Raw genomic sequence first — 20,608 nt, 5'->3', positions numbered from 1 at the left:
TTATTTTATAAATTATTAATTTAATAAATATTAAAATTTTATTTTTATAAAATTATTTTAGATATTTTATATTATTTTTATTTTTATTATTAAATTTAAAACTATTAATAATTTATCATTAGTCACGTCACTAGTGATCTCACAATCTTACGAAATTAGGTAACCAAGGGAATTTTGAAAGTGACACTAAATCCTATCAAATTCTTTAAATTTGGATAAAAAAATTAATTATGATAAAACTAAAAATAATAAAAAATAAAATTAATTATTATAAGAATACGATTAAAATTTATGATTAAATATGTATTTGATTGTAAAAATAATGATAATGATGGAATAAATTATAATTAAAAAAATACTTATTAAAGATATTCGATTAAAAATTATATATAATAAAAATTTTAAATATTTAGTATAGATAAAATTAATAAATAGTTAATAAATAATTTTTATGATAAATTATTAAATGATATTGTTAGTAAATAATTAAAAATTAATAAAATAATAATATATCAAATATTTTTTATTATTAAATTAAAAATTATTTCAAAATTTTTAAAATAAAAATCAAAATAAAAAAAATTAAATTATAAGGAAGATTTTGTATTTACAATAAAAACTAAAAGATTAAAAAAAAATTGAATGTCCAGTTGGCCAGTGGACCAAAATTGGTCAGTGAAAAGCTGGTATCAATCTTGGTACAGCGATGAAAACCAAATGAAAATTTTTACACCGCATTGTAAGATTGGCACAAATTCCAATTATAAGTGGGTTCCAGTGAAATCCAAAGGCAGGCTTAGTCTCAGACAGTTTCAGAAGAAGACAGCATCCAAGAGAGGTTCGGCGTTCGCCAAGGTCTTTCAACGGAGGTCGGAAAGAGATATCACTTAAACCGAACAAGTAGCAGAAGCAGACAAGAACGAGGAGATCGACGTCCAAACCGAGAACGACGAGACTGAAGCGCCCAACCGGGCATCCCCTTAGCTAGAGTTCCACCGGCGTCCGGCAGCCACCATTCGTCTCTTTCCCAACAGCAATCAGACAAAGCAAAAAACAAGAAAAGCTGAAAATGGCTCAGTGTACGAGGACAACCTTAAGCTTTCCCAAAACCCCACTTAACCCCACCAAAACAGGGACTCAAACTCATTTATTCCCATCAATCTCTACCTTTCAAGCAAAACCCAAGTCCAGAAAGTACCCCAACATCTCCCTTTCGGTTGTGTCCAGTCAAAGCCAACAACAATATCCATCTTTTGATGCTTTGCTCAACTCTTGTCGCAAAGAAGAAGTTTTTTCCACCATAAAAGACTCAGTTCACAATTGTTTATCAGAGACTAATCTTCAATTGACAGTTCCTGGTCTCAAATCCAAAACCAGAGGCAAGGTAGAAACAAAGGATTGTCATTTTTTTTTTTCAAAATTGGTTAAGATCTGAAGTTGTATGCTTTTTCTTAGCAACCAAACAAAGGGTGGTGTTAAAAAGATGGAAATTTTTTTAATTTGGATTAATTTGTGCAGGTTAGAGATATTTATGATACTGGGGATTATCTTGTTTTGGTCACAACTGATCGTCAGAGTGCATTTGATAGGATTCTCGCCTCTATTCCCTTCAAGGGCCAGGTTTTTATACTTAATGTTTTTTTACGGTACATATTAATGGTAGTTATTGAGATGTAGTATTATTGTTGGAGTTTCAATTTTCAGGTTCTTAATGAGACGAGCTTGTGGTGGTTCAATAGAACACAACACATAACTCCCAATGCAGTTTTGTCAGTACCAGATAAAAATGTTACAATTGCAAAGAAATGTTCTGTCTTTCCTGTTGAATTTGTTGGTGAGTATCTTTGATATTCTTACCGTTCATTTTGTCACATGTAGAGTGGTTAATGGGAATCGAATTGTTTCACTGTTACAAACTTTAATTCTGAATTTCTTTGGTCACATCTTGTGATTAGGAGCTGTTCCTAAGTTTGAATTATGAACCAAGGTCCACTTTATCAATTAAAGCTATCAACAAGTTTTCCATTGTTCATTCACAGCATGTCAAATAGTAAACATGTTCCATAATTTTTAGTTTTATTATATTTAGATGGGGTAAATCCATAAGGTATGGAAGATAAAGACTTGTTTAGTCTCAGAATAGGTAACTGAATTTCACATGGTCCAATCACGAAATTTTATTTTTTGAATAGGTCTTCTATGTAAGTTCATTGTTTTTTTTTTTTTGAAATTGATGTATCATATGGGAGGTTGAAGCACCACGTATTCAAAGTGATTTAAGTTTTCCATTTCTCTATGTCAACCTTATCATTTAGAGTTATTGTGGTCATCTGGTGTAAAATCCTCATTTGATCTGAATTTTGGTGCTATATGCAGTTAGAGGGTTTGTGACAGGAAGTACTGACACATCACTGTGGACAGTCTACAAAAATGGAGTTCGAAATTACTGTGGCAATGTACTTCCAGATGGTGAGGTTTCGATATAGTTAAATTACTTTCTGTTTTCATTTGGAAATTGCGCTATATGATGGTGAGTTAAAATGTTTGTTATAGGATTGGTTAAAAATCAAAAGTTAACTGCAAGCATACTCACACCAACGACTAAGGCTGAGGATCATGATGTTCCAGTAACTCCAGATGAGGTTGATCTTTTTTTTCCCCAAGTCTAAACTTTGACAGATATAGGGAACGCATAAAGAATAAGAATCTTCCTTCATCTTTCATATTGCTTTGAAGTTTTCCTTTTTCCCCCACATCCACCCCTCCAAAGTAGGAAAGGCTCCCAAAAATGGGTTCCCGTTGGCTAGTTTAGGATATTGTTGATAGGTCTCTGATTATGTGGTGGATGAGTTATTTCAAATGGTGCATATATTCCTTGCAGATTATTGAAAGAGGACTGATGACTCGAGCTGACTTTGATGAAGTGAGAGAAAAAGCTCTAAGTTTGTTTCAGTATGGACAGGTGATTTAGATTCTGTTCATAAGCTTCATGTGCTGTCATAATGTACTTTTCTAAGATGCATGTAAGACAATATCAATCGACACACTGAAATTCCTTGAGAGGAGATCAAATTATAAATCTATGTTAAAACTTAAAATACACTAGAATTTGTCCAAAAAATACACAATAGACTAATCAAAACAAATACTGAATTGTATTTTGTGCTATAACAACCTGTTAATCGGGAAGAAAATGTTGCCTTTGGCATTTGGGAATTGCTTCTCATTCTGTTCAACTCCCGTGCTTACAGTGTTAGTGATGCTCTGTTGGTAGTCAAAATGTTCTTATGTCAAGTATTGTAGCTTATGTAGAGCAATCTTGGGTCTTTCTTTATGTATGTGTTGTGTTTCTCTTCAACCAAACACTTTCACCATCAGTTATTAACATATGATGGATTGTTTCTTTTTATATTTCCACTTCTAATGCATTTTACTTGATAATCTTTATTGTTTAATGGAACTGACTTAATGATTTGTATTATTTTGTTGAATATACAGCATGTAGCTTTGGAGCATGGCCTGATTTTGGTAGATACAAAATATGAATTTGGAAAGGCTAGTGATGGTACAATTCTATTGATTGATGAGGTGAGATGTGAATTTCATGGACAGATTCCCACTCTCTCTCACATACACATTACACATGCAAATATGTGCACTCACATATATATGTGCATGCATGCATATTCAAGCATGAAAAATTTACACAAACTGACGGGCAATGATGACATTTGCATCTTGTTTTGTATTTCTAGGTGCATACACCTGATTCGAGTAGATATTGGATTGCAAATTCTTATGAAGAGCACTTTCAGAATAGTCTTGAACCTGAAAATATTGACAAGGTATGTAGTGAATAGTTTATCCATGTCTGATATGATTTTTAGGGACAAAAAGGTGGTCTTATTGCCAATTCACACGTGAAGATTGTTGATTGTTACTTTCAAGTCCTTGCCAACTATGAGCTGAGAAAATTTTCTGATTTTTAATTTGTAATTGTTTATGGATTTTATAGGAGTTCTTGAGGTTATGGTTTAGAGATCACTGCAATCCCTATGAAGATGAGGTAAGTTACGTCAAGAAGTTAAATTCAATGCCCTTTGATGCCTTTTAATCCAAGGAATACTTTAAATCTCATTTGATGATGCAATCCTTAGGTCCTTCCTGATGCCCCTGAAGAACTTGTCTGCGAGCTTGCTTGGCGGTATGTTTTCCTTGTTATCATACCTTGTAATTAGGCACAGAATATATGCTATTAACAATTTAAAGAGAAAAGAAAAAAATGAAATAAAAAAATTGTCTTATTCACTTCGATTTACTTCTTATTTCTTGCATACTATTTTCTTCTTCATTTCTCTTCTCTTCTATCAATTTGAACACCTGTCACTGTTTTATCAGCTACTATGCATATTATGTTGCTATGCTAGCCTAAAGAAAACATGGCTATACAGACCTAATTTTACAAGCCTGTTGAATTCGAAAAACTGTTGTAAATTTTTTATAGAGAAAGATGATAATTATGGTTTGGAGTGTGTGTTTTGGGTTTAGATCCTCCCAATTACCCTTTTGTCCATTATTTTTTCAATGCATTCATCACAGTTCACATATGTGGGGTGTTGTGGACCCTAGATATATGAACGAACACGATAGTTGTTTCGACAGATAACTGAGAGGAGCCTAAACTATGTGCTTGAAACCACATGTTTTTTTGTACCTTGTGTTGCTTCGTGATGTAGAAACATTTTTACAGTGTTTTATGATTGAAGTTAACATTTCAATAATATCCGTTTGCACTGATGTTAGCTTTACTGCCAGGTACATCTTTTTATACGAGACAATAACAAAATCAAGATTTGAGGCACGAGTGACAGAGGTAAGATTTATCACTATAGATGCCATTTTGATGATATTATGCAAAGTGGCAACTTGATTTTTTTCTTGCAGGAGCCAATACATGATCGAATCTCGCGAAATGTTTCGTCGGCATTGTTATCTTTGCAGTAACTCAAGAAGATCATACGAGAGCTCATGGTTTTCCTATGATGGAGGCTATGGTGAAACTTTTAAAGAGCAGCACTCAATTATTAATAGAGTTTTTAAGTGTTTTTATCCTGTGATTTCCTGAATGGAAAATAAGCTCAGTATCCCAAGGCTTTTGGTGGATGAACTTGGGGTGGAAGGCAAGCTGGATTGTCGAGATGTAATGCCTGGTGCACTTATTTTGCTGTTAAATCTATAATTAGGACCTGAATTTCAATGAATTCAAAGAAGATTAAATTACAATGTCTAACATTTTTTGTCCTTGGTCTTTGCCAATGAAGAAATACAATGCATTCATCACCGTTCAAAGCTGATTCAACTTGAAGTCCTTGATTTTTAAAGTACAAAATGGTTAATGTTGAACACATTGACGTGGCAACTTGAATTACTGCATTTGTATGAATCAATTGCGATTAACTAAGATTTGAATCCAATTATCCAAACTCGAATTTTTGGGTTTTCAATTTAGATTTTATTAAGTTCAAAAATAAAAAAAAACTTAAATGTATATGGATTTGATCGAATATTTGAAACATTTTCAACACATGGTTATGATGGGTAGATCAAGTTTTAAAAGTCGTGTTAGAATGTTCAATTGACTAGGAATATGCATGGCAGCTATTATTTCCAAACGGCCCAACAATGCCAAGTTGTTGGTTTTACGAATCGAATCAAGTTAGGCCAATCCAAATTTGTCATTATCTTTAATGTGTAAGAAATAAAAATGGCCTCAAAATTTTGGAAATTTCCACATCTTTATTGTGTTATTGCCTTCTTGGCAATTACACATGAACTTTCTTCGTCCTTGGCTTGCTTTGCAAAGAATATTATGGACGGAAATCTATTGTCGTTTTCTTTCTCATTGTAAACGTGAGAAATGAAAATTGTGTACTTGAGGAATCACCTTTATGTCTTAGGCCCATCACTTCTTTTTTTAATTTAATTTAATTTATTTTATTTTATCCTTAAATCTCTTATTTTTATACATATTAAAAAAGATATTATGCTCATAAATTTATAAAAAATTATAAAATCTAAATATCAATTTTAATATAATATCAATTGATTTAAAAATAAATTGACAGATACATTATCATCGCTTTTAGTTTCAATTAAAATTTTGATAATTTTAAATGAAAAATGATGCATCTCTCAATTGATTTTTGAATCAATTGGCATGATATTAGAGTTGATGTTTAGATTTTACAAATTTTTATGAGTTTATGCATATAATATTTTTTTATTTAAATATAAAAATAAAAAATTTAAAGTTAAAATAAAATAAATTTCATCGTTTTTATATATCAAGTAAATTTTATTCCAATATTTTTCTTTGGTATCATGTAAAGAAAAAAAGAGTTTATGTGGAAATGTACTTTACTGCCTTAAACCGAATAGATATTGGAAGTTTAATATATAAGAGATATAAGCCAACAATGATGTAATGTGATAAAATGTTAAAGTCTTAATTTTAATAATTATAATTTGATATATGAAAATTTTCAAGTACCATTACATAATTGAAAAAAAAAATTTACCATCTCATTCTTAATTTTAATAGGAATATGGAAACACATCTCATTCTTAAATTGAAAAAAAAAAATCCAATTAAGCTCACAAAATTTACCATTATATACTATAAGTGATTTTTAATTAAAAGATAGTGATTGAAAGGAAAAACCAATTTAATTTAGCATTAGTGGTAATTGTAAAACCTAACTTAATTAGTGACAAAATGAGAGATTTGAATTCAATTTTTTTGTTGGATGCACTTTTTTGTTTTTATATTTGAGATTGAAAAAAAATAAAATTTGATTATTAATATTAAAAATTTAACATTTTATCAACATATCACATGATTTTTTTTTATTTAATTATACTTTGTTTGTTTAATTTTTTTTTAAGAATATATATTCTCATTAAAAATATATATATTCTTAAAAAAAAAATGCCAACATGGGTCAGTAAGACTTTACAATCAATCATCTCACTTTTAGACAAAAAGCATAAATTAATTTTCTTAGCAGCTGAATTGTTATAATAATAAAACAAACATTTTTTATTATTTTTCCTATTTCTTTTTCATCCTTAAACAAATCAAAACCAAAAGGACAAAGAAAAGACCAAAATACAGAAACAACTTGATAAAAAATGTATAATAAGTTTATATATTCAAATAATTTATAAAATATTAAAAAAAAAAACCCAAAAAGGATCAGCTGAATATGTTGAACTATTGGGATCTGTCTCCTTGATTTTGTCTGATATAGATCAAGACTTGTTACCAGATTTCCTGATTAAAAAAAATTATATAAAACGATTATTCTACATGTTTGTTTTATTTAAATCATATTATATGATAATATTATTTAAAAAATAATTATTTATTATATATCATATATGATTATTAAATAATAAATATTTATTTTAATATATTTTTTAATTTATAAATAATAATTAATTTTTTAATAATATAATTTTATGATATAATTTGAATAAAATAAGTATATATTAACGTGGTGTAATTATTTTATTAAATTAAAAAAAAAAAAAAAGACACGACAACGAATGCCCCTTCACATCAAGCTCTTTAAGTCAACGGCTGCGATTAACTTCAGCCATCATACAACAATATATATACGTCTCTCGTCTCTTTACTTCTAAAACCTCTTATCGTTTTCACTTCAAAATTTTCTCCAACTCTCAAATCAATCCATTATTTTATTAATTCTCTCAAAACCCCAAATCCCAAATCCTTTCATATTATAATTTCTTTTGAAAAAAAACTTTGATTAGTATTTTTTTTTTTTTGAACATTTGATCCAATTTTGAAACGGTTTCTTCACTAGAATATTTAGCTCAGCTTTCGGAAGAGTTTGATTACTTCAGAATTTATTAATAGAGATTACTCAGCAATTGTACAATGACAGAGAGTTTTGGGCCATTTGGCCCGGGGGGGTTACTACTGCTGCTGACGGCGTTGGCGGCGTCTATGGTGGTTCTTCCATTGATTTTGCCACCGCTACCGCCTCCACCATTGATGCTTTTGTTATTTCCTGTTGGGATCATGGCTGCTCTCATGTTGTTGGCGTTTTCTCCGGCGGAGGCTGTTGGAAATGCCATTGCTCATACTGTATAAGAAAAAATGTTAAATGTGACTTTTACAGAAAAATGGTCGGCAATTAGATGGGCGGCTCTGCTGAGTCTAAATAGAGTTGTTGATTTTTTATGACTGTATATTTGTATAACGTTTACATTACTTTATTATTAGTTATTTCTTACATATATAGTATACATTAAATTTTTAGAAAAAAAATTAATTATGAGTATTTTCCATTTTTCTCTTTGCTTTCTCCCTTTATTAGTACTTGTGTATTTTTTTTTAATTTCTTCTTAATGTTGGTTATTTATAAAAAAAAATTATAATGAGACTTTTAAGAGCTTTTTTTTTTAATTAGTTAAAATTTTAATTATAGTAATATTAAATGAAGTGATTAGCATTTTATATTATGAATTTTCATGCATAGAAAAATAAATTAATTAATAAAGTAATTTTTTAAAAATATATTCTTAGAACGCTCCTTAACAAAATTTTTAGCAAATATAAAAGAAAAATGAGAAACATCGGAGAAATTGAGAACTTTTTGCAGGGGTTGTAGATTTCACAATATATATATATATATATATTATAAAAAAGATGATGAAGTCTAAAGAGATAGGAGATGATAAATTTTAAATATTGAGAATTGAATATTAATTTTATCAGAATCCACTTCTTAGGAGAAATGAATGAACAATCTCTCAAATTCGATTGCAGGACCTTTTAATTCACGTTCAAAAAGGTTCCACCTTAATTTTCAGAACGTTATGCCCTCATGCTTTAAAGGTAGAGTAGCATTTCAATTTGAATAAGTTTAGCCGCAACTACAGTTATTTTGAAAGACAATTTGACCTCATGGGATAATGACCATATCACAAAAAGATTGAAAGTGAAATGGGACCCTCTCTATATGTATTTCCAACATCCTAATTAAATTCAATATATGGATCAATTAAATGGACTAAGACTTTCAATTGGATTTTACTTCCAAGGGGTTGGTCCTAAGATATAATTAAACTGTCATCATTGATAATGATGTTTCGATTTGATAAATTATCGAGAGTTGAGATCGAAGATTCAAATTTTTTTGTTCTAACTTTGTCGTAAAATATTTATATTATTAAAATAAATAGTTAAAAATGCATTAACTCTTATTGGATTGTAAATATAATATTATAAGATCATATTCGATATATAAGTTTATAATAAGATAAAATAAAATAATATTATCAACAAAATTAAATTAAATAATATTATTTTATCTTATATTTAATGTATATAATGATTAAAATAAGATAATTTATTCATTAATCAAAATTATTCTTTTTTACAGTTGATATAATTTAAATTATTGATATAATTTTTAAGGGTATAATAAAACATATAAATTTAATATCATAGATTAAAAATAATCTTTTACTTTTTTAAAAGATAGAGTTAATCTATTAGCATATAATATTTAATCCTTTTAATAATTCAATTATTTTATTGAAATGTCTAACACACATTTGATAGGATGATTAATATCCTATCTTCAGCTAATCCTATTTGCTAAACGTAACTTATAGGATTTATATTTAATATATTATCAATATATAAATCTTAGACATCATCATTAAATTGAATAATATCACTTTATTAATGAGATAAATCAGATAATATTATTTCATTAATTAGTAAATTTTTTAAAAATATTAATTTTTTATATTTATTTTAAATATTAATATTTATTCATTAATAAAATAATATCATATAATTCATTAATAATGTATAAAATCTATATATTAACAGTATATTAAAATAAACTCTATTATAAATTAAAATTTTTCAATTGAATCCTAATACAAAATTTTTTTTATATAATTTAAATGAATTAAAACAGCAAAAATTATATTTTTTTAAATGAAAAAAAAATTATAACTCTTAATTTCTAAGAAACTTAATAATGGAAAATCGGTTGCGAGGACCATTAGCTTTTTCAACATTTGTACTTTGACCTTCAATTTTTGTCACTTTTTTTTATTCAGTCAATTCCTTCTTAATTCTTAAGAAATAAGAAACTTTTGAAAGAATTTTAGGTTAAATCCACGTGCTTGGAACTCAATTTCTAGATTAGATTGTCTTTATGCACTTATGAGAAAATTAAGCTGATTAAACTCTTATTCTTAAGTGAGAGAACGTTATATGAATTTATAAGTTATAAAAATGATATTATCATAATAGAAATATGAAAAAATGCTTGAACCCACTTATTATCTGATTGTGATATGTGTGATGCGTGTCCCAAATCCAGGATATTGCACATATTGTACGGATCAGTATGTGTTGACGGTGTTCGAGAGAACTACTCGCACCAAAAGCCATCAAGTACCAACAGTGGTCGAGACAAGTATTGAGATCAAAGGCTAACACGATGGTAGTAGAAGCATATGCATGCTCTTAAAGTTATTTGGTGCCAATGGTAGTTGAAATATGTGCAAGCACTGAGAATCATTTGATGCCGATGACAATCGAGGGTAGACAAGTGCCTTAGGAGCGACAGAAGAGTTGGGGGAAGGCTTCACCTTTAACCTACCAAATGTCATCTGAGTGTAACATACGAGACAAGTGACAGTTGAATCATCTTCCCCTTGTGGACTTTGTGGATTTGGTTTATTGAACCTAACAGATAGCAACTTCAGTTTTCATCAATTTAGCAAGTATTTTTCATATCGGTTCAATAAAAATTTTGACCAACAATTTGAAATTTGTTGTTAGTTTCATTGACAGTTGTCACATGAATTTTTCAATGCATTTCCTTTTATACTAGCTTAGAAACCTTTGAAAAAGAAAGGTCCTTGCCATGCCGTCTATACACCAAAAAAATTGTTTAACTGCATTCAAAGTTGGTTAGAAAATTATACAACTTCTTGAACTACATTTTGCATCAAATAGGCACCAAGAAAATATGTATTAACACTTTGAAGCAAAACTCAGTAACTTAATTACTTTTAGCAGCAAATAATCAGTCTTGTCCTTCTAATATCTGATTATCTAGGATATCCCGCATCATTTGTATTGGAATGAGGCCTTCAGTGCGGATTGCCCCTTTGTTAGGATCAGGGCTGATGAAAAATAAAGTAGGCAACCCTCTAACCTGGTACAACAGAGTGATTTCTAATCAATTTGATCTAAAATGAAAAGCAGCTACTTTGATTAGGCGACTGATTGATGCCATTTAGCAGTGATGGATCCAGGATTTTTTTTTCTGGGAGTATCCACTTATAAGATATAAACAAACAGTTAAAGGGAGTAAAATCAGAACCTAAGAAATAAAATCACTTGCAAATTACCTGCATATCATGTGCAAATTCATACTCATCATCAGTATCAACTTTGACAATAATTGCATTTTTCTCATACTCCACTGCTAGCTGTGATTAAAAAAATAGATTGAGATTATAATACTTAAGTTAATCTCCAAACTGGATCAAACAAATCAAGCTGGTCCTACCTGTTCATCTAACCAACTACTAATTTTTTTCAACATTATTTAATGAGAATAAATTTCAGTGAATTATTGCAAAACAAAATCTAGTTGACTCCAAAACAATTTAAAACTATGCAATCAAATATAAAAAGTAAAGCCTGGTTTAATGCAACCAAATGTCTGAATTTAATTTGAGAAGAGATGGATGAATGTGTTACTTAAGTTCTGCATGGTGATTTAAGTGACTTTGTTCTAGGACATAACATAGCTAGGTGCCGTGTTGTTGCCACTTTGTAGAAAGAGGCATCTTAAAATTTACTATATAGAAGCTATCTTCATCACTGTGATGAGATTGAGAATTTTCAGCAATTTTCTTACTTGTGCATTAAATGCAAAACTGCAGTATTTTTCAATGCCATTTCTAGGACCTACTTTCCCCAAAAATTAAGTTGATACTATGTTAAAGATGATAAATTCAGACAATGTAAGTGGAAAAATCATGATAACATCATTTGTTTAGTGAAAAATTCTGTAGTACAAAATATCAGAAGGTTTGTTGTACCAAAAGAAAATGTCAGAAGGTCTCTTCTCCTTTAATTCTACTATAGAAGCTACCATCCAGGAGGGAAATGGGTGTCCCATATGTTCCACGAACTCTGGAAGAGAAACAGAAGTTCCAAATGCACTCATCTTAATTTACGGAACTACTTCAATAGCATAAAGTGCACCTGTATATCTAAACCTCTTTGGTTATGGAGTTGCTTCACACTGTCCATCATTTTCCTTTTTAGGTTAGCAATAGTCTAGTGCCACTGGCTTATTTTAGTCCTCTTAAGCCCTCCTAAGATCTATCAAAAGGAAAACTACAATGCAATCTCAAATATTCCTTGCTGACAATTTGTACTACGAATTTTATCTATTTCTGCAAGTCCTACAGTCAGACCAGATCTTGGCTGATACAATCTAGGCGGAAATCTTGAAATCATGGTTTCATCTTCTACTAGGTTGATGAAGTAGGATTTCACTCTTTTTGACCCTACATTCAAAGCCAGATCCTAATATGATCTTTCTTTTAATAATGCAGCGTGGCAGTTAGGTTATTTTGGGATATTTTAATGCAAAATTTAAACTCAAGCTTTCTTTTTTTTGCTTTCTGCATGGTTATATGCTGCAAAATAAATGGTTATATGCTGCAAAATAAATTGAAACTCGAAAGATTCATTTTTTTTACTTGCATTCTACCAACAGACCATGTGGCTGTTAGCGAAACTCCAAAGATTCTCACCTCAACCAACTAGGGACAAAACTCATTTTCATAACAATCCAAAGCTATCAAATACAACATCATAAGGGAAACTGACTAAATAAAGCTTACCATTTCAAGTTCCTGAGCCATCAAAATACAGGGTCCACACCATGTTGCATAGAAATCAATAATTATAGGTACACTTCTCTCCCCCCTTACTAGCTCCTGAACTTCCTGAGCTGACATCTTTTTCTGCCCATCCAAAATGACAAATCAACTTATCAAATTCAAAAGTCCAAGAAAAAAAAATTGCCATATGAACAAAATAAAAAGCATGCCCTCCCCCATTAATAATTTACATCCTCAATTCCAAGCAAAACAGCTCTTCTATTCCCCTACCCCATTAAAACTCTTCAAACTCCTTTCTTTTCTCAAAATTTCAGCAACCCAATAAGAGCAATTGGGTAAACAAAATAAACCACAAAGCCAAAATAGTGACAAATTTTAATTTAAAAAATGTATTTTTCTCCTGTTTGTCTTGGAAGAAAACTAATGGGAGACAAAAACACAAGAGAAAATAGAATAAAGCTAAAAGTATCTAGAATTCCAACTCAGCAATCTTCAATTTCACTTCCTTAATCTTTCCAATAATGAATAATTTAAAAAGATTAAAAATTCACAAAAACACTTCATTTTATCTTCATTTTTCCAATTTTGACAGCAACCCAAGAGGGAGAATGGAAAAACAAAACAAACCCAGGAAGCAAAAAGAAAAAAATTTACCACAAGATAATCTTCTCTGACATATTTGCCAAGTGGGGGTTTGCAAAGCAGCTTCCTTGGTTGTGTTGAAAGTGAGAAAGGTCTGATCTTTGTGGTAAAAAAGAATAGTGAGTTTTGAAAATGGATTTTCGATGAAGAAAAGATGGGTGGAAATGAAGGAACTGGGTGAGAAAGTGTGTGGGTTTGGAGGATAGCCATTTTTGAGAAGAGCAGAGAGGTTTAAGGTTTTGCTCTGGGGGGTGTAGTAGAGAAATTTGTGGCTATTTGAAGCGGATGTGTTTGGGTGCTTGGATATACTATCCGTTTGTTGGTAACTAGGATTTCGTTGTGCTTGGGTTTGGATGGGAAATTTTTTTTTTTTTTTATATTAGTAGATAAAATGATTTGAATTTAATTTTAATTAGAAAAACTACATAAACTTTTTATATGAAGAATTTTTTTTTTGTTTGAGTGTCTGGATAGGAAATTTGAATCATTACTTTATTTGAAATTGTTTTTAATGGTTAATAATTTTAATTAGAGAAACATTTTTTACATAAAAAAGAGAGATATTCATAGATTTATATAAAGTAAATAAAAAAACAAAGTTTTCATACTAACATGATAGTCATTGTCATAATGATTTTAAGACCGTTAAACGAATTTAATAAAAAAGAGTTGTCATTAATATTTTTTGATTAGATATGATTGATTACCTATTAAAACATATATTTTTAATAAAATCTCAAAATTAATTAAAATTTATTAAAAATATAACTTTTTGGGTTTATGAAAATAATTTGAATTCAAGAGTTAATTACGTGGAAGGAATGATTATCACCCTCACAATGTTCGTTAAAAAATGATACCAATTAATTATGTGTTATTCTTTAATTCTAATAAAAAGATATTAATTTTGGTATTTAGAGTTAATTTTTGTAAAACATATTTTTATTTTTAGTTGTTTGTTTAAAAAATAAATAAGAAACTTACCTATAGAAAAATTCTTAAAAATATTATAATACTTTGTTAATATTAAGGGAAGTTTTATCACTTAAGGATTTCTTAAGAATTATTATTCAGATTTTTCAAAAATTTTATTATCGATAGTTCATATTTATCTTTAATATTCATGTTTACCATGCATATAATAAAATATAATGTCTATAATTTAATCAAACTAAAATTTTTTTAAAATTGATTTCTTATTCCAATTATTTAAAAAACGAGAAATTTTTATTAAAGTTATTCTAAATGCTTTAGTATATTAGTGTCATTTGAAACAAATTTTTTTACTTAGAGATTATTAAAGAATCGCTACTTAAACTTTTTTAAAATCTCATATTTAGAGATTTTGTTTACTCTTTTAATATGATGCACATGGATTAACTTGTAATGCTATTATATTGCATAAAAGTTTTGTTTTTAGAAGTGAAAAGTGAATAAGAGTTTTTCGTATAGAAAATTATTCTAAATATTTTAAAATTTTGACAATATTTTTTTTAAAAAAATTTTATCTAAAGATTTTTAAAAATCATTATTCGAACTTTTTAAAAATTTCACTATCAAAACCGTATTACTTTTAAGATTATGTAATGCAAATAATAAGTGCAATATGCATATAAAATTTATTTATTTATTTTTTTCATTATACATTTTTTTATTATTATTATTTTAAAAAAGACATATTACTAATTTTTCTTATGTTATATTTTTTCATTATTCATTTTAATTTTATCTTAATCACTTAATTATTTCATTCATTGTTATTGAAAATTTTTAAGGGAACAAAGTAAAGAAAGTCTTTTTATTAAAAAATTTTCTAGATATCATAATACTTTGACGGTATTTTTAGATAAATTTTTTCATCTAAAAATTTCTTAAACATTTTTGCTTAAACTTTCTTAGAATCTCATTCTCGAAATTTTTTTTTTATTTTTTTTGTTTTTATTTTTATTCTATTTTTTAATTATTATTATTACTATTTTATTTTTTTGAAAGATAAAAATAGTTAATTATAATATTTATGTATCATTATATTAATTTCATTATTAAGAAGAGTCATTCTTCCTTTTTATTATTTCTCCCTTTTTTATAAAACATTATTTTATTGTAAATATAATTTTAAGAAAATAAATGAACGAGAAATCTTTTATATTGAATATTTTTTAAAATATTTTATTATTTTAGTAATATTTTTTATAAAAATATTTTTATTTAGAGATTTTAAAAAATCGTTATTCGAATTTTCTTAAAATTTTATTTTTGAAAATTTATTATTATTATTATTATTATTATTTGAAAGAGAATCATACTAATAAAATTCTAGAAACTAAATAATAATATAGTTTAAAATTTTAACAAAAAAAATGAGTAATAAAAAATTAAAAAATAAATTTCTTATTTAACATGTTCATATAAATTATAATCCATTAATTTTTTTATTTTATATATATATTTATAATAAACCGAATTATGACCATATTTATTGGGGAGGGGATGGTGTTATCTTATTCGTAAGTTGGTTTTATTGCTGTGGTTTGGTTGTTTTGGCTGTTAGCGTTGATATGTAGCCAATCAAGAAATCCAGTGGCCTATAGAGTGAGAGAGGAAGGGTGGTGTAGTGGTGGTGGTGGGTCAGCTTCATGGGTCTGTCACCCACTCTCTCCTGGTATCCCATCCCATCACCCAAATTTCTACTACCATTTTCTCTACCGTTCGCTACCCAAAGCGCTTTAGCCTTTAGTCACCAGGGAAATTTGACCTTCAACATCCCTTTTTAGCTCTCCGTCGGTTTTCCTTTTACGCTTTGCCTCTTTTGCAAAAACCTTTGGTGGATTCATTGCTATTCGAGTATGCCATACAAAATTTGGTTTACTTGCTCCGATACAGCTTTTCTCTGTTAAAAACGAGATTTTTTATTTAAGATTTTAATTTCAAGATTTTAAAATAAAATTTAAGATAAAATACATTATTAATCACTTAATTATGATAGTATTTTTAAAACAATCTCTTAATTATTATTATTTTTTAATTTAATTATCTATGTTCTGTCAATTTTTAATGATTGATATAATAATGTTATGTGACATGTTTAGAGACAAAGTGAATACTATGATATTGAGAGGACCAAGTACTAAGGAAATAGTAAATTAAATTGAAAGAGGTTCAAGAAAGAAAATAACAATACCAAAATAGTAATTTTAAGGTTATAAAAATTTATTTTTTGGAAATCATGACCCACGCTTGCCCCTCCTAGATTTGTCTCTGCACTTGTCAAAGGGCATGTGATCTTATTACGTCATTCGACATGCCACGCTATATGCTGTCAAGTGAATGGCATGTCATTTGCCAAATATCATGCGGCCATTCAGATGTGATCCATGCAGTGGGAGTTGGGAATTTAGACGATTTGGCTTACAACTTCTAATATCTACTTGGGTTTTTGAATATTGAAACTTATCCGTCTCTTTTGATTGATAAGAGAGAAACAAAAAATAAAGGAAATAATCGAATAGAAATAATAAAAAAAAAGAAGTGATTTCAAAAGAAATTAGATGTAAAATGAGAAGTGAAAAAGTTGTCCTGAAGAAAATTTTCAAGTAACAATTTCTCTCGCAGTTAACTCCGCAATTTGATATTTAAATAGGAAAACTTTAATAAATTCTCTGTAGTCTGTTTCACTTGTAATTCTTTCCAATTCTTGCAACAGTTAAATTCAGTTTCAAACTTTATCGTTAGTGTCTTTGGTATAGTTTTTCAAAATCACAAAATATTGCTAATTGAATGTTAGGTGAAAATTGGTTGAAAAAATTATGATTTTGTTTTATCAAAAATGTTTTATAAGTATGATTTTAAATTTATATATTATAATGATTCTTCATAATAATTTGATGAAAAATTGAAGTGTTACACGTTAAAGATCATAACTTGCATATTTAATTTTTAATGAAATTACAAATACAAGCAAAAACTACAATTATAATTAGACTAAACCCACATTTTAATTTGGTCAGACTTTATACCAAAAGTTTAGATGATCGATCATCTTGCATGATTTTTTACCACATTAACTGTACTTGATCACTTTGATTGCAAAATATCAGACCTTGGCTTACAAGTAAGGACTAATATTTCCTTATTAAAATACCTTTTTTCAAAAGATAAAATCGCCACAAGTTTTAAGCTAACAATACGCCATTAAAAAAAATGCTTGCATCAACAAAAGCAAAGCTAGAAGAGAAAGGGTTAGACTTTTTTTTTGGTCATTCAAGGATAGGTTGAGCTTTACATAAAGGGGGAGGGGGGAAGATTGAGGTTCGACAGTAGCTTTGATGTCTTCTTAAGATTGATTTGACCATTAAGACAAGCAACTGAAGACAAAAAAAAAGTTAGACTTTGCTCCTATAATATCTTCCCAATTAAAATCCCAGTGAAAGAAGGGTTTAATCCCATAAAACATTTGTTACAAATATTATTAGTTGCTTAATCATTTATATGGTTATTTATTCGAGAATAAAAGTTGTTATTTTAAATTTTCATTTGAAATTTTTTCTTTAATATATCTATAGTTAAGTATTTAATGTTAAACTAATGAAATCTTATCTTTGTGTTAAAAAAAAGATCTTAAAACCATAAAGTTTTAAGTTCAAATCTTATTATATGTAAATTTGATTGAACTTTATATTAAATTTATTTAGTTATATTTTAATTTGTTGATTAATTTGCTTGTTTGGTTAACCAATAATTTTTTATATATAAATATAATACTTAATAATAATTGTAATTTATACTTATAATTTCATTAAAAAAAAATCCAATAATATATAATCGTACACCCAATATCTTCTTCTTCCTAAAATCTTAGAGAAAAAAAAACACACACACACACACGGAAGCTATGAGATTTATCAAATTTAAGATTTCAAGGCATACGCCTTTTATTACAGTTGCAGAGTCTTCACTCTTCCACGTATAAAATACTGTTTAATTAAATTAATTTATGATTCTTAGACAAGTAGCTGGAATAGCTCAGTTGGTTAGAGCGTGTGGCTGTTAACCACAAGGTCGGAGGTTCAAGCCCTCCTTCTAGCGTTCCGATTTTTTTTCTTGGTTTTTATTTCAAGCCCTCCTTCTAGCGTTTCAGCTTTTTTTCTTGGATTGTACCCCAATAACAATAATTAACCAAACCCAATTTCAAAATATTGCTCCGCCCGTTAAACCAACCCAATTTCTAAATTGACCCAAACCATTTTTGTTTTTTACTAATAGCATAACCCAATTTTGCATGAAACCTTTTTTTTTTTTAATACAAAGATGATAACATTCCTAATATATCTAATCCTTACAAATTTAATAATTTAATGAAATAAAAGTTTTTATATGTTCTCCCATTTTCTTTGTTAATTTTTTTTAAATGTTTCAAAATTATGTCTTTTTTTTTTTTTTACATTTAAAATTCTTACTTTTTATATTTTAAAATTATTATTTATGATTTTTTTACTTTTCAATATTAAAAATCATGAAATTTTAATTTTATAAAAAAAAATAACATTTAAAATTAAAATTTTAAATTTCATGAAAGTCAATATATGAAAAATATTTTAAGATGAAGGGATTATCAATGTTTTAAATATACTATTATATTTTGGAGTTTTGATCAATGAATAAAAATGCAGATGGATTGTCAAATTGATGAGAATTTTGATCACCGATTCAATCAATTTAATCGATTCACTAAATTATTTAATATTCTTTCAAAATTAAAATTTATGGAAAATGTTAAAAATAGAAAGAAAATTTTAAAAAATTGATAAAAATAAGAAAAAATCAAGAAAAAATTTTCAGAAAAACTAAACAACACGTAATCAAATAATACAAGTAACAAACAAATCCATCACAACTACAAGGCTAAAAATATAACTAAAATTCAAAGTTCAAACATTAAAGAAATCTAAAATCCAAAGTTCCAAAGTCCAAACTTCAACATGGGATTGAAAAAAAAAAGTCCACATTGCTAATATAGTGGGATGTTTCAAGAGTTCACTTTAATTTGGGTTATAAAAGCCCTAAAAATTAGAAAACATCACTAATTTTCGGTTTGAGTGGATTTAAGGGGAGGCAGCTGCACAATTGCCCCCACCTCTAAATCCTTCCCTATTTGTGCGATGTTTTTCTATAGAATCAATTTTTGACTACTGCCAGCATTTTAATAATAACATATAAAAATAAATTATTCTTATCCAAACAGAATATATTATTGCTTACAATATTAAAATTTAAAACAATTTAACCTTAATTGAGGGTATTGATTAATTTAATAATTATTTGAATAAATTAAAGTCAGAACAGAAGTTTTCATATTAGAAATTTTGTCTCAATATGAATAGTTCTAAAACTTAATAATAAAAACTTACAATATTTAACCAATTTGCATGTATAATTAATTATTTGAAGAAATTTGCATGAATAGTTTTGAAGCTTTTAATAAAATAGCATGTGCTTTAATACATTGCTTGAAAATGGTAGATAAATATATTTACTTTGGTACAGGTCAAATTGAAAAGAATGGATATTTTAAAAATGATAGACATCCATTTCGTTGTCATTTTTTGTTACAGTCAGTGATCCAAGATGATGTCAAGGCTCTTGAGCATTGCCGATTCCCGTTTCGTTTTGCCAATATTGGAGGTGTTATGGTATCTTTGCTTCCTCTATTGAGAGAAAGTTGTGGGTATGCGTATGACACCTATTTACAATAGCCGAGTCGTTTACCCATTGATTTCCACTTTAATATGGATGAGTCTTTTTCTCACGGTCTTGAATTTAAATTTGTTTGACGATTGATTAATATAAAGACATGGACGCTTATTTATTGTTATCATTATTTTTTGGTTGTAGTAATCTTTTTTAAATTTTTATGGTAATATTTATTGAATTATTTACTTAGTATGCATTCACTTCATCTTCACTCACTATTTCTCTTGTGAGG

General features: G+C 28.1%; 2 protein-coding genes and 1 non-coding gene across 3 annotated transcripts; 2 read left to right on the top strand and 1 right to left on the bottom strand.

Moving 5' to 3' along the window:
• Positions 1 to 644: 644 nt before the first annotated feature.
• Positions 645 to 5,349, top strand: LOC111297338 (phosphoribosylaminoimidazole-succinocarboxamide synthase, chloroplastic-like). Its single transcript, XM_022892053.2, has 12 exons — positions 645 to 1,384; positions 1,519 to 1,620; positions 1,705 to 1,834; positions 2,377 to 2,469; positions 2,554 to 2,642; positions 2,882 to 2,962; positions 3,499 to 3,588; positions 3,756 to 3,845; positions 4,016 to 4,066; positions 4,158 to 4,204; positions 4,816 to 4,873; positions 4,945 to 5,349. Exons 1-12 carry the CDS (start codon positions 1,070 to 1,072, stop codon positions 5,002 to 5,004), a joined length of 1,206 nt encoding a protein of 401 aa, XP_022747788.2. The 5' UTR covers positions 645 to 1,069; the 3' UTR covers positions 5,005 to 5,349.
• A 5,643-nt stretch (positions 5,350 to 10,992) lies between these two features.
• On the bottom strand, positions 10,993 to 14,094 carry LOC111296469 (thioredoxin-like protein CITRX, chloroplastic). Its single transcript, XM_022890787.2, has 4 exons — positions 13,639 to 14,094; positions 12,985 to 13,107; positions 11,473 to 11,553; positions 10,993 to 11,276 (listed from the first exon to the last, which is right to left on the bottom strand). Exons 1-4 carry the CDS (start codon positions 13,834 to 13,836, stop codon positions 11,145 to 11,147), a joined length of 534 nt encoding a protein of 177 aa, XP_022746522.2. The 5' UTR covers positions 13,837 to 14,094; the 3' UTR covers positions 10,993 to 11,144.
• Positions 14,095 to 18,637: 4,543 nt separating this feature from the next.
• TRNAN-GUU (transfer RNA asparagine (anticodon GUU)) lies at positions 18,638 to 18,711 on the top strand. The gene has a single exon. It is a non-coding gene; the product is annotated as a tRNA-Asn (tRNA).
• Positions 18,712 to 20,608: the final 1,897 nt, after the last annotated feature.

This window comes from Durio zibethinus, chromosome 12 (genome assembly GCF_047325235.1).
Source record: "Durio zibethinus cultivar Kanyao isolate XHJ-2024 chromosome 12, ASM4732523v1, whole genome shotgun sequence".
Lineage (NCBI taxonomy): Eukaryota > Viridiplantae > Streptophyta > Magnoliopsida > Malvales > Malvaceae > Durio > Durio zibethinus.
This window is presented reverse-complemented; position numbering and strand designations above follow the sequence as displayed.

Bases quoted from the DNA above. Each gene is read 5' to 3' on its own strand.
- LOC111297338 (XM_022892053.2), top strand. From the start codon at position 1,070: ATGGCTCAGTGTACGAGGACAACCTTAAGCTTTCCCAAAACCCCACTT. The intron at 1,835-2,376 runs GTGAGTATCTTT...TGCTATATGCAG, and splicing joins CTTTCCTGTTGAATTTGTTG to TTAGAGGGTTTGTGACAGGA. The intron at 2,643-2,881 runs GTTGATCTTTTT...TATTCCTTGCAG, and splicing joins TTCCAGTAACTCCAGATGAG to ATTATTGAAAGAGGACTGAT.
- LOC111296469 (XM_022890787.2), bottom strand. From the start codon at position 13,836: ATGGCTATCCTCCAAACCCACACACTTTCTCACCCAGTTCCTTCATTT. The intron at 13,108-13,638 runs GTAAATTTTTTT...TTGGATGGGCAG, and splicing joins TCAGAGAAGATTATCTTGTG to AAAAAGATGTCAGCTCAGGA. The intron at 11,554-12,984 runs GTAAGCTTTATT...TTTTAATCACAG, and splicing joins TGGCTCAGGAACTTGAAATG to CTAGCAGTGGAGTATGAGAA.